The sequence below is a fragment of the Denticeps clupeoides genome, chromosome 16, assembly GCF_900700375.1.
Source record: "Denticeps clupeoides chromosome 16, fDenClu1.1, whole genome shotgun sequence".
Classification (NCBI taxonomy): Eukaryota; Metazoa; Chordata; class Actinopteri; order Clupeiformes; family Denticipitidae; genus Denticeps; species Denticeps clupeoides.
The window spans coordinates 7,919,915-7,933,718 of NC_041722.1; the positions used below are offsets into that span (position 1 = coordinate 7,919,915).

The 13,804-nt window shown below is 40.3% G+C and overlaps 1 protein-coding gene across 3 annotated transcripts in view; it reads left to right on the top strand.

Annotated features, from left to right (window-relative positions):
* Positions 1-13,804, top strand: part of fbn1 (fibrillin 1) — a 53,521-nt gene that overhangs the window by 29,613 nt on the left and 10,104 nt on the right. For all 3 annotated transcript variants that reach the window (XM_028955676.1, XM_028955675.1, XM_028955677.1), the window contains 21 exons: positions 839-961; positions 1,585-1,707; positions 1,783-1,908; positions 2,723-2,845; positions 3,542-3,664; positions 3,862-4,029; positions 4,174-4,242; positions 4,375-4,500; positions 5,018-5,140; positions 5,841-5,999; positions 6,088-6,159; positions 6,236-6,361; positions 6,696-6,818; positions 8,939-9,064; positions 9,165-9,281; positions 9,410-9,535; positions 10,230-10,349; positions 11,142-11,261; positions 12,787-12,939; positions 13,446-13,508; positions 13,609-13,734. In XM_028955676.1, the coding sequence (XP_028811509.1) occupies positions 839-961; positions 1,585-1,707; positions 1,783-1,908; positions 2,723-2,845; positions 3,542-3,664; positions 3,862-4,029; positions 4,174-4,242; positions 4,375-4,500; positions 5,018-5,140; positions 5,841-5,999; positions 6,088-6,159; positions 6,236-6,361; positions 6,696-6,818; positions 8,939-9,064; positions 9,165-9,281; positions 9,410-9,535; positions 10,230-10,349; positions 11,142-11,261; positions 12,787-12,939; positions 13,446-13,508; positions 13,609-13,734 (2,535 nt within the window). The remainder of the gene's footprint in view (positions 1-838; positions 962-1,584; positions 1,708-1,782; positions 1,909-2,722; positions 2,846-3,541; positions 3,665-3,861; positions 4,030-4,173; positions 4,243-4,374; positions 4,501-5,017; positions 5,141-5,840; positions 6,000-6,087; positions 6,160-6,235; positions 6,362-6,695; positions 6,819-8,938; positions 9,065-9,164; positions 9,282-9,409; positions 9,536-10,229; positions 10,350-11,141; positions 11,262-12,786; positions 12,940-13,445; positions 13,509-13,608; positions 13,735-13,804) is intronic.

Sequence of the window (13,804 nt, forward strand, 5' to 3'; positions counted from 1 at the left end):
GAATGTGGGGGATTGTGGATAAGCTCTTAGAAGGGATAGACCATATTCAGAAAAGCCCATCTAACAATGAACCTCAGCAAGTTTCCCCTAGTGTATAAATATATTGAATTTCTATAATGTTTATATCCTTCTATCAACATATTTAATATTGATCTAATTATCACATCTTCCACTAGCCAGTGTTTAATAGAAAGTCATTAGTGTGGGCATGCCATTCTCCAATAGCATTTTCAGTAGATGAAGTTTCCAGCCAGAGGCTCGGGCCGGAAAATATATCAGCTATTAGCATTAACTGCAGACTCCAAATCAACACAATTGGATTCTGCCAGTGTTTGTCTATACTCACTTTCATGACTGTCTTATTAACTGAAGATTTTTCACGTTTTTTACATTTTCCACCCTGCATCTTTCTTATTGACCTTTTACATCTTCTAAAGCTAAATACAGATTTACAAAAAATACTGACCAATTAGGACCCGGGTGGCTGAATTCCACAGAGGACCTAATGCGTCTCTGGGTATTCCGTGTCTTGGCCACTCCAGGAAACTGCTCCAGTTGGAAATATGTTTGTTGTGTGCTTCAGGGATTAGATTTGCTCTATTTAATCACATCTTTGGTCAGGGGCCTTGATCGCAAGCCAAGAGAAACCATTTTTTTTATCCTTGTTGCACGCTGCCCTTTAATTTTTTTTGTTACTGGAATATAGAATTGCCAGTAAAAAAATTATCTCAGATAAACTGACCTCAGATGTCACATGGTCCACATTCCTGAAGCCATTAGTGGCATGACAAATGTGACTCAAATGTTTGACTGTGTTTTTTTCTGCTTTTTTTCACAGACATTAATGAGTGTGAGATTGGTGCCCACAACTGTGACAGACATGCTACCTGCACTAACACAGCAGGCAGCTTTAAATGCAGCTGTGCACCTGGTTGGATTGGCAATGGTGTGAAATGCACAGGTAAGGCTCATACTTCACAGTTTTATGCATCACCTTAAGCTATACCCATGAAGGTAGATAAGTAAACAAAGACATGAGTACGGCCACGGCCAGACAAAAATACACATCCTCATTCATGTCTTTGCTGATCTTCACAGTTATGATGTTGATCCTACTCAAAGCACAGTACATTCATGAAAAAACAAGCTTCTTCTTTGATGTTTGCTAATGGTTGATAAATCAGTGTAGAGGTGCTTTACTGCCACCATCTGGACTGGAGTGTGGAATGGGAGATTAGAAGAGTTCATAATTATTATGCATTATTATTATGTTTATCTAGATTATCAACACTGCAGTCTATACATTAATAACTTGTGGAGAATAAATAGATTCACTTGACCATTTCTCAACCCGAAGAATTAGGTCAAATTTACAAAATTGTATTCTATACAAGTTGATCATACATGTACCAGATTTGAAACATGGAAACTACATGCTATAGCATGTTGCATGAAATGTTACAAATACCTGTAAGGGAAGTCTACTATTGTTCTATTGTGTTGTTCATGATGGAAACATCCGAAGGATGTGAAATTGTGCATGGAAACTGAACTAGTGGAGAATGCGGCATATTTATGTTTCAGATTTGGACGAGTGCTCAAACGGTACCCACACATGCAGCTACAATGCAGACTGCATGAACACCATGGGCTCCTACCGCTGCGTCTGCAAGGAGGGCTATTCTGGGGACGGTTTCTACTGCTCAGGTCCTTGTGACTCCTCGCTGGCCTGATCACTTTAGGACATCAGTGCAGTACCTAACCCATGATTCTCTCTTGCAGATGAGGATGAGTGTGCTGAAAATGTGAATCTGTGTGAGAGTGGGCACTGTCTGAACTTGCCAGGCGGGTATCGGTGTGAGTGTGACATGGGTTTCATCACAACTCCTGACGGCAAAGCCTGTGAGGGTAAGGAGATGGACACAGGAATGTCAGTGTACCAGATTATATTACATTCAGCATTTTGTAGGCATGTAGCTCTCACCAGAACTTGTATTTAAAATAAACCTAATTCTCTGTTCCTTGATTTATGAATTTAACAAAACCACTGATTTGCACATGTATAATATAACAAATATATTTTTTATGCTGTCTTTTTTTAACTGCTTCAGGTGTAGTAAATTTTAAATAAAATATTATTTAAATAAATTGCTGAAAAGAATGCTGTGAAGATCTTTCATATAAAACAGATTTTGGCAGCTGCAGCTAAGTTTAGGTTTTTGGAAATCCATTAAGCAGGTTTCAGCACTTCTTTTGCAATAATAAGCTAGTAATCGAAACTTATCAGCCTTTGGTGTACATGTGTGTTTGTAGGTAGCATGATTTTGTCACAATATTCTAGATAGATGGATAAATTTTTCATTATTTATTGTGTAGTTCAGAATTCAAAAGAAAACTTTTATATATGTGTGCCAATTTCTATACCTTACTTCTGAAAATGATGAGCAGAAAACCGGAATTGAGGGGAAATAAAAAGTCTATTACGTTTCTCCAGTTTTGGTTACAGTATAAATGTTTAAATCGTGCTAATAATGTACTTTTGGGTGGTGCACAGTGAATTCCTCTCTGTACAATGTCTGTCAGTGTGACCATGAACCTGCCCCAGAACTGTCACTCTGGTGTGAAGTTCACACATCCACGGTTTCCTGCGTTCTGCTCATTTTTCCTTCTGCCTCATGATCTGTTAATCTTCAACAGCTGGGCTTCCTCTGTCTCCCCGCAGACATAGACGAGTGCACCTTCGCAGATATCTGTGTCAATGGAAGGTGCCAGAACATTCCAGGTCTTTTCAGATGCCAGTGTCACATTGGCTACGAACTGGACCGAAGTGGAGGCAATTGCACAGGTGGATGACCTCAGCTCTTATCAAAACAGAGGAACACCGTGAAGACGTGATTCGTTTTTAGTCTGGGATGTATTCATTTCTGACAAAGGGATAGTCATAAAAAAATAATTACTGCTTTAGGGGCATTTGTGTTAGACGTTTTAAGGGCCACCGAGGACTGAGCAGACTGAGCAGTGTGATCTCCGTAATGAAGTGCTAATGACTGACTTCGTGCTCATGATGAACACTGTTCTACGTTTGTGTTAATGGGCGACACGCCAGCGCTCCAGCTCCACACCAGGGGAGTCTGCTCCTGCATGCAGGGGAGTCGGCTCCCCTCGCACGCGGCACATGGAAAGAGTGATCGCAGTCAAGCGCTCCACCACTGTGCTGTCAGGGAGAATGAGCCCTCACATAAATAACAAGAGTCGTTGCACTATAAAACACCACAATCCCACATACAGCCAGCTGCGGTCATGAGTTACAATATGTTGCTGATATTCACACACAAACACAACAGAAATCCCGACAGGCCGACTGTATTATTAAAACAAGTCGCCTGGACCTTGTTGTGCATCGGATTACATTTTACAGTGGCAGTTACGATGGGCGTGTGGTTTTACTGTAGCCAAACTGAGGCTACATGCTATGGCTACATGTCTGCACCTACAAACACAGCAAAGCTGGCTTACCGACCTTATTCGTCTTATTTGACAGATGTCAATGAATGTGCTGATCCCACGCACTGCATCAATGGAATATGCGTCAACACGGCTGGTAGCTACATCTGCAACTGTCTGCCAGACTTCCAGCTCAACCCAACGGGCGTCGGCTGTGTAGGTGAGCTTCACTTGGTTGTCCTCCATCATCGATGGCCCTTTGCTCCAGCTGTGCTTTATGGTTCACTTAATGCATTTATTTTTCGAAAGGTCACTTAAGCAAATTATTGTCAAATTAAGATCATAAAAGATGATCATAGCCAGTCCAGCCAAAAGTGTAGCTCGATCAGTTTCATTTGTGCTCTGGCATGCCTCTAGACATTCGAGCTGGCAGCTGCTACCTGGATGTGAGATCTCGCGGCGATGCTTCCGAAGACCTGGACTGCTCCAATGAAATTGGACACGAGGTGTCTAAGGCCTCCTGCTGCTGTTCGTTGGGTCAGGCCTGGGGGACACCCTGTGAGCTTTGTCCCTCTGTTAACTCATGTAAGTCACACAGCCGTTCAGCATAAATATAAAGAACACTTGCACTGCTTTCTTTCTATAAGCTTGATTAAAAGCATGAAACTGAATAGCTGATGTCTGACTGGCTTAAAGACTTTTTGGGGGTGATGGTGTGACCTTTTTCAGCGGATTATAAAATGCTCTGCCCTGGAGGAGAAGGTTTTCGGCCCAATCCTATCACCGTAATCCTGGAGGGTATGTCACACTGCCATATAAAACAAACCTATCCAAAATGGCATTTTTGGACATTTTAGGCTGATTTAGTTTGTGTACCATGGTGAATGTCATTGTTAACTTTCTGTCTTCTCTTTGTCCTTCCTATTCCAGACATCAATGAATGTATAGAGCTTCCTGGCTTGTGCCAAGGAGGAAATTGCATCAATACATTCGGGAGCTTTCAGTGTGAATGCCCGCGGGGCTTCGCACTGAACGAGGACACCAGAGTCTGTGAAGGTACAGGAAGAGAAAAAATCTCTCCCTTCAGGACAGGATCCTGAAATATTTTATGCAGAAAGGAAATTCAGACCAGGCATGTGGCTTCCTAGGACAAAAAGGACAAAAAAACAACAACAAATGGCTGCAGTGCAATATTTTTTGTTTGGATTATTTGTTTGTTTGGTTCTGTGCTTTCATGCATTTGAGCATAATCTCCTCCAGAAGTCATGTGCAGCAGTCACAGCTCTCTTGTGTTGTGGTCTATTTCATCCTCAGGACACAGAACACTTTGTAGCACAGGGTCCCACTGAGACCCTGTTCATGACGTTGCACAGGAACATGTGCTTAATGGCATTTTAACTGAGCCTATGTCCATTGGTGTCTGATTGTGTCTGGAATCTGCAAGCATCAATATATTTTTTAGAGAAGCTTCTTTGTTCTACTAGAAGATGGATTTTTCTCTCAACTCTCTACCTCTACTCGCTCAGTATGTTTCCTAATGAAATGTCCCCTTCTGTCTCCTGTCCTGTTTCAGATGTGGATGAATGCGAGCGTCCGGGGATCTGTGGTCCAGGCCGATGCTATAATACCATTGGCAATTACACCTGCATCTGTCCAGCAGATTACATGCAAGTCAATGGTGGAAATAACTGCATGGGTATGCCTACATCTTTTAAAGGATACTTGCAATAATAATTTGCTGAAAGCAAAACATAATTGTTATATTTAATGGGTGTAGTCAACATAAAATAATTCAATGCAAAATATAATAGAGAATCTTCTAACGAAGCATAATATCTGTGTTTGATTAATCAGTGCAGTTATGCATTAGGGCACTATTTTCAAACACATTCTAAGTGCAGCGCTATATGCTGACCTTGGGACTTGTTCTCTAGATTAGAGGCATCCTCAGGATTTATATAAATAGATTAAACAAGAAAGAAGCATGGTAGTTATCTGTATCTTGAATAAGACAAATCTAACTAATTGGGGTGTAATTATTTCTGTCACCTAGAACACATACTTTAATGATGCTTTTTAAAATGGGAGGAGCATAATGATTTACAGCTCTCACACACACTTCTTCTGGCTCATTTAAACCTGCGCCATCCACATGTTGCATGCACACACATCTGTATGTAAATCATGAGGACAACTTTGACCTTGTACTTGCACTTTTGATAATATATTTTGGTTTTAGTATTCATTTTAGCACAGTAAAATCATAATGATATAGTGTATCTTGGAAAATTATATTTTAAAATATAGCCTTTGTTAGCACAGGGTAAATCTTTTGGTTTTGTAGGTCAGGATAATTAATTATAAGTAATGACTACTGGTTTGCCCTTCACCATCAGATATGAGACGGAGCTTTTGCTACAGGAACTATTACTCAGACAACGCTACTTGTGATGGAGAGTTCAACTTCAATGTGACCAAAAAGATGTGCTGCTGTTCCTACAACATTGGCCGGGGCTGGAACAAGCCCTGTGAACAGTGTCCCGTTCCCAGCACTGGTACTTAGCAAAGCCTGTAAACATATCATGACTTCATCAAAAACCTGTCTGGTAATTACCTTGATTTTTAATATTGTTTTTGCTTCAGATGAATTTGCCATCCTTTGTGGTAGTGAGAGGCCAGGATATTATATTGATATTTACACCGGGCTGGTTGTAGGTAAGTGAAACCAAATAGAGGCTGAAGCCAGTTCTGGGTTTCTCACTCATTAATAACAACTTTTCCACTGTTGTAGATATTGATGAGTGCAGGGAGATTCCTGGGGTGTGTGAGAATGGGGTGTGTATCAACATGATTGGCAGCTTCAGGTGTGAGTGTCCCGTGGGATTTGTCTACAATGACAAGCTTCTCATCTGCGAAGGTTAGTGTCTGGTGTTTTTTTGCCTCTTGAAGACGGCACTTTCTACATCAACTCGGCTTTATTAAAATAACTTTAGCTGCATTCTAATGTTCTGAAGAAAGGAGGCTGGAGCAAAGCTGAAGATATTGGATAAATGAGTAATTAGAATGTATTAAAATGTATACAAATATTAAAATATGTCATTGTGTAAAACAGTAATTCCTTTTGTGATGAATCCACCCTGTCCTGATCCAATAATATTACAGTTTGTTGAAAATGGACACTCATGATACCGCTTACAAACCCCGTGGTCTTTGAGATGACTTCTGATGTGTGAGTGCTGTGCTTTATGCAGATATTGATGAATGTCAGAATGGGCCGATATGCCAGCAGAATGCGGTTTGTCTGAACTTGGCTGGGAGCTACCGCTGTGATTGTAAACCTGGTTACCGCTTCACTTCCACCGGACAGTGCCTGGGTAAGTGTTTATCAGCTAGCTAGTATGAGTGTCTGAGAGGTTTTTTTTATACTGTGTTATTAGAAAACAAGGCCATTCAACTATAGATGAAAGTGATACTGAAGTGATTGCAATGTAATGCACAGCAAACACAGCACATGGTGCATGCAACAAAATGTGTCTTCTGCATTTAACCCATCACCCTTAGCCATGAAACGTGCCTGGGGAGCACCCGATATAATAATATAATATTATAATATATATTATAAGTCCACTTCCTTACCTGCTAGGACAACACTGCCCCTTACTGCAGTTTTGCATGTTCAGTGAATACACCCCAAAAATAAAAGGGATATATGAACTCATGAGCACAAAGAGTTGATATTCGTAAAAATATTTGTGACGCAGGGTTAGCTTGATGGCGACTTTCAATTCTCAGTTTGTTAAACAGGAAAACTGTTTAGAACTCACAGAGCTTTGTTTCGGAGCAGTCACATGGCTAAAGGGTCCATTTTGTCACATTTACATTTACATTTAAGCCATTTTGCAGACACTCTTATCCAGAGCAACCTACAACGTGCTTTCAAGTTACCATCGATGAAGTGATCAGTTCTGGTTCATTAGGACCCTCAACTATGAATACAATATTTTTATTAATTCTTGGTGTGGATTCTGTACATAAGTTAGACAATAAGAAGGTTACAAGTTAATCTAAATATTCTCTAAAGAGGAAGGTCTTGAGCTCCCATTTGAAAATACTCAGTGACTGAGCTGTTCTGACCTCAAGGGGAAGTTCATTCCACCACCGAGGGTCCAAGCTGGAGAAGAGTCTAGATGAGTGTCTTCCTTTTACCTTTAGCAATGGAGGGACCAGGCGAGCAGTACAGGAGGTTCGGAGTATATGAGGTGCAGTGTGAGGTGTAATAAGGGCTGTGAGGTAGGATGGTGCTACTCCATGTTTGGCTTTGTAGGCCAGCATCAGTATTTTGAATCTGATGTGTGCAGCTACTGGGAGCCAGTGGAGGGAACGTAGCAGAGGGGTGGTGAGGGAGAACTTGGGAGGGAGAAGGTTGAAGATCAGTCGTGCTGCTGCATTTTGTATGAGTTGTAGAGGTCGGTTGGTGCATAGTGGTAGACCAGCTAGAAGGGAGTTACAGTAGTCAAGTCGTGAGATTCCCCTCCAATCGCACCAGGGTTCCTAATTTTTTTCCCACACGTGTTCACTTTTTGGTCCTGCGCAGGTGCCATGATACATTTCAGTAACAACTTTGTCACCGCTGTTATGTTAATAAAGAGAGTCACTTTCACAAATCATTTCCAAAAAGCATCCCCAAATTATTTTGACGTTTAAATTATAAATATGTTCAAGTAATGTTTCCTGAAATATAAAAACTATGCATTCTGACATTGATGGTTATGCATGTTTCTTTCTGGGCACAGTACATTTTGCCTACCTAAACATTTAACTGTAGAGGATTATTATAGTGCCTTGTTTAAGATTTTCCGCATAAAATTTATGTAAACAACTGTTCTGCATTTATGAACAAGCACTTTACGTGTGCTAAAACTGCTAACTGTTAACAGGTTTATCCCAATGCGAATAAAGAAACAACTAGTGAGTAGTGAGGTCTGCAGTATATTCATTTAATATTGCTGCCTGTTTCATGAGGCTCATCTTTTTAGCAGTTGTCCTGCTGTATGACTGATTATGTGAATTGAACCCCAAAGAGTAACAGTTCGGAGGTACAGCTTTTCATGAAAGGAAACATGAGCGATGCTGGATGCTGGCAGGAGCTATTTTGAGGGCTGGACCAGGATAATCCATCATGAGGGTTCGGCCGCGCTCGTTGTGGATCCAGCACTGTTATGGGGGCTTTGCGCAAAGGCACACACAGGATGACTCAGGGTCTGGGAATGCTTAGCTCTCCGGCTTCCCACCAGTTCGGCTGGGCTTGTGTTTGTGCAGTGGCACAGCCTGCTGTGGGTGTGTACTGCCAAAAGTCAGAGAGAATGAGGATGATGGTGGTGACTGATGAGAATGGCGATGAAGAAGAGAAAGAAAGTGCTGTTGTACTCATCGTGTTGATGATGTCCTGCTCTTGTGAAGCCATAAACTTCTTTCTCCTTCTCTTTTTGCACAGACCGTAATGAGTGTAATGAAACTCCCAATATCTGCAGACCAGGGACCTGTGTCGACACACTGGGCAGCTATCGCTGCATTTGCCCCAATGGATTCAAGGCCACTCTAGACGAATCAATGTGTATAGGTATAAATTGCTGCATCTTTTTCTTTGAGAAGACCTTTTTCAGTGGTATACCTTAAAGAATGTACCTTGAAAGTGGGATTGTCTGTGTATTTTTCACTAGACGTGGATGAATGCGAGAGGCAACCGTGTGGAAATGGGACTTGTAAGAACACAGTGGGCTCCTACAACTGCATCTGTTACCCTGGTTTCCAGCTTTCCCACAACGATGATTGTATCGGTAAGCGTGGCACTTCATCACACTTTATACTGTGCCAGTTAAGACGAACAAAAGAAAGACATGACATCACATGACCTATATTCACTGCACAGTTACTGTAACAGGAGTCTTGATGTTTACTGTTTCAGATACGGACGAGTGCAGCACACAGCGAGGACTGTGTCGTAACGGAGATTGCATAAACACTGTGGGCTCTTTCACATGCACATGCATTGAGGGCTATGAGCTCTCACCCGATGGAAGGGTGTGTGTTGGTAAGGAAACAACACATGTGCCTCACTCCAAATCAGCATGACAAAGCTCCCTCATAAAGAAGGGACGGGCATTTTAAAGAATTTCTATAGGCCTGTCATGTAGCCAATATGCCAAAACTTTTGCATAAGTTCTATTCATATAAAAATATTTTAATGAGTAGCATGTGTCCAATATTAAAAAATGCAAATGTGAGTTATTCTCTGGGTGATCTACTAACAGTATGCAAATGAATGGCAATATGTAAATTAATCATATGCAATTCAGTAATGAATAGCCAGGCAAGTTAAAGTATATTCACAAATATGCAGACCTAATGATTGCCTGGGTGTCGCATCATTTAACACATTTAATTAAGATAGTTTGTAGTTATTTTTATTGTCTTTGATTTCCATAAGCAAATTATGAATAAAGTGCCTAGGCACTTTATACATTCTGATAACATCTTCCCTCTGCCATTTCAAACATAAGTGGTAAAAATTCCTTCTCTTATGCCTCATGTCTCTGCATCACCGCAGCTATTGCAGCAATTTCAAGCAACAGAATAAAAAAATGGCAAATTCATATGCAGTTAAGTTCATCGTGCCTTTCAAGTTTTCAGTGTAGTTTTTGATTGGAACGAAATACGTTTTATCCAAATGTTTTTCACAGATGATGATTAGATGATTAAAAAAGATACCGTGTGTTATTTTTCAGACATCAACGAGTGCCTTGTCAACCCTGGAACATGCAGTCCTGGAACGTGCCAGAATTTAGATGGCGACTACAGATGCCTGTGTCCTAAAGGATACCAACTCACTAACAAGAGGTGTGAAGGTACAGATACACACAAAATGTTTTAATTTATGAACACATTTAAAGAAAATATCAAACATGCATTAAAACTTTCTGTGTACTTATATGTCTTTGTGTCTGTAGAATATATGTTGTGAATCAGTCTGAATAGTCCTGACATTAATTGCAGGAAACCACTGTTGTCTGGTTTTATAATGGAATTTGTTTGCCATAATGTTTGGTTGATTTCCAGATATTAATCTGGCATGTAATTTTAAATGGATTTATTTTCAGCTTTTGATGTTAACTGAAATGGAATGAAACAGATCTGAAAATACTTGAACATTTATTTCAGCTGTGAAGAGAAATCTTGTGACTCTCTTACAAATGTGATTTGACATTTGCTGACAGACCTAAAGTTTAATATATTAACTGCAGGCACTCAAATTTGCACTGCACCTGTTCACACAGAGCCTAGATCCAAAGTGCTGTGGTTTGTAATGCTCAGGGCAGATCAAACTACTACAAAGCGTTCACAGATGAGCCTGCTCAGCTTGACAGGAAGCCCAATGAAGCAATGAAATAAATATATGAAAAATGAAAGCCTCCTGGGAGGATTATATTTGTTTATCAAAAACTGCAGATGAGCTAACACAAGCATTTCACTGTAAAAATGTCACAATAGTAATGGTGTCTTTCTTGCTTTTCTGTTTTGTAAATTATCCTGTGGACAACTGTGTTGAATTCTTTTCAGATCATCAACTGTAATATGGGTTCAGAGATCTTTATCATTATTAAACCCTCAGACTTTTTTTGTTCTGTGTCTTGTGGTAGACACTGATGAGTGCACAGAGGATGCATGCGTCCTTGGTACGTGTGTTAACACCCTGGGCAGTTTCAAGTGTGAGTGTCCAAACGGCTTCCAGCTTTCCTCTAATGGACTCCGATGTCTGGGTGAGTTCTGAAAAGGTTTTTTTCTTTTGACACCAAATGCATTTGCTGCTGCCTTGAGACATTTACATTTACATTTGCAGCATTTATCAGACGCCCTTATCCAGAGCAACTTACAATCAGTAGTTACAGGGACAGTCTTCCTGGAGCAACTTAAGGTTAAGTGTCTTGCTCAGGGAAGTGGGATTTGAACCTTGGTCTTCTGGTTCATTGGCAACTGTGTTACCCACTAGGCTACTACTACCAAAACCAAAAGCATAAGCAAGCATTAAGATGCATTCATCCTGATTGTTAGCATACAAACAAACATATTTTGTTTTAATGTGTTGATGGAATACAAATTTGCATACAAAACATGGTTCGAACACCTTCTCAGTTCTAAGAACTGAATGCAGATATATAAATTATGCCAGGCTACCTGTATCAGAGTGACCTAATTTTTTTCTTTATTTTCATAGCAGTTGTTCATATACAGTTAAAGAACTAGCTAAAACCACAATTAGTTCCAACCTGGCACTGTGAATAAGTGGGAGAAATCCTATTGAAATTAACCCTCTAACACATTGTTCAAATCAGTGGTTTATAACTCAATCAAATGAGCCACCTCCAAAAATATGTGTCTCTCTAAGTACCACCTTGATGTCCTGCATAAAATACAATAGTATTGACTTGTGTTCAATATACTTATTATTTACTGTTATCCACTGCAATACTGTATATTCAAACACAGTATATAAAGTAGTGGGGGTCCTGCTATACTGTGTTACCAGCATAGTTAAAAATGCTGTTCTCAGAACAGAAGAATGCATATTTAAGTGTTTTAAGTGCTATGTTTCCAAAAAGTTATGCTGGAGGCTCAACATAAGGCCCCTCATGCTTTAGTGGTCATCACAAGGTCATCCATGATGACAGCTATGTTATTCATGTAATCTTCTGTAGAGAAGGAACATGTTAGGGCGTTCCTCAGTGCAAATGCTGACGACATCAGTTTGAAAGAAAACGAAAAATTCCCTCTCACATTCTCTATGGGAAATAGCCTAAAGGTGTACAGAAATCAGAAACAGGCCTTGGTAATAAATTTACTTACACACAAACGTTCTTTTGTTCTGTTCTTTTGACTGCTTTGTGGCCTCTTTGGACATCAGTCTGTTGTGGTTGCATATGGAAATTATGGGCAGGGGCTGCTTCATATGTGTTCATAAGTTCTAATTCATAATACAAAAAAGACAAAGTTCATCGGGAGAGCACAAGGTGCTCTCATCACTTTCTTCCAGAGATTTTTTGGTCAGGTGGGTGTATGTTCTATAAGGGCCAGATGGATTATTTGTGCTAAGTGAGGGAAAGCCAGTACAAACATTCTGGAGACCACATCTCTGCCGTCAGATTTTCATTAGCAGCTGAGGTGAAAGAAAAACAGGTCTCTCAATGGTATTTGGTGAATAAGTGCAGCTCTATAAATGCAGTAAATCCAAATGAGGCTAAAATCTAATGTCTAATGTTTCTTAACCTCTCCACTCTGTTATTTTAGATATGCGTGTGCATTACTGCTACAGAGATTTTGTGGATGGAACCTGCAGGTCACCCAAAACCCTCAATACCACAAAGATGCAGTGCTGCTGCAGCATGATGCCAGGCCAGGGCTGGGGGAACCCCTGTGAGATCTGCCCAAGGAAGGATGAAGGTAGAGAGCCTACTGCACACTTCTCACTATACTTCTCTGTACCCTCAATATAGCAACCAGAAGAAAACACGGTTACAGTGACCTAAGCTCTCGTTAATAATAGACATACCTGACAAGTATAAAAAGAAAATCACGTGTGCATTTTTCAGTATATTCACAGAATGTTAAGTTTTAATGATAAATGCAATCAAGCCCAATTGGCACTGCGAGTTTTCCAATTTGTGAAAGATGGATTTTGAGGCATTTTTTAACCCTGGTACTGGGAATAATGCACTCATTTTTGTCTGACATTTTGTATTCTGTAGTCAGTTTTGTATAACTACAGTCATAATTGTTGAAAATGACTGAAAATATTTAGATTTACTTCTATGCTCAACAGGATTTGACAATACAGCTTATTATGCTTCTTTTAGAATGGTCACTGGAACCTTAACTGCACATGCTTTGTACATTCTGTCAGTTGTGTTTATGTAGAAAGCTTGCATTGCATTGTGATTTTTTTCCAGATGCTTTCACTAAGCTGTGTCCATACCTTGGCAGAGAAAATGGGATGGATGGCAACCCTATTGGTAAGTTAGACTGGATTTCAATTGGACATTTACATTCTTCTGTGGTGACAGCACAATCCGGCAGTGACTGGTGGCTTTATTTAATCATATTTTGGGACAGATATTGATGAGTGCACAGCTGACCCTACCCTCTGCAAGAATGGACAGTGCATCAACACAGATGGAAGTTTCCGTTGCGAGTGCCCGTTTGGCTTCAGCCTAGACTACACTGGAACTACCTGTCAAGGTGAGCATCTGTGACCTTAGTCTCCTCTCTCAAATGCTCATCTGCACCAAAAAATACAGACAGATTATCT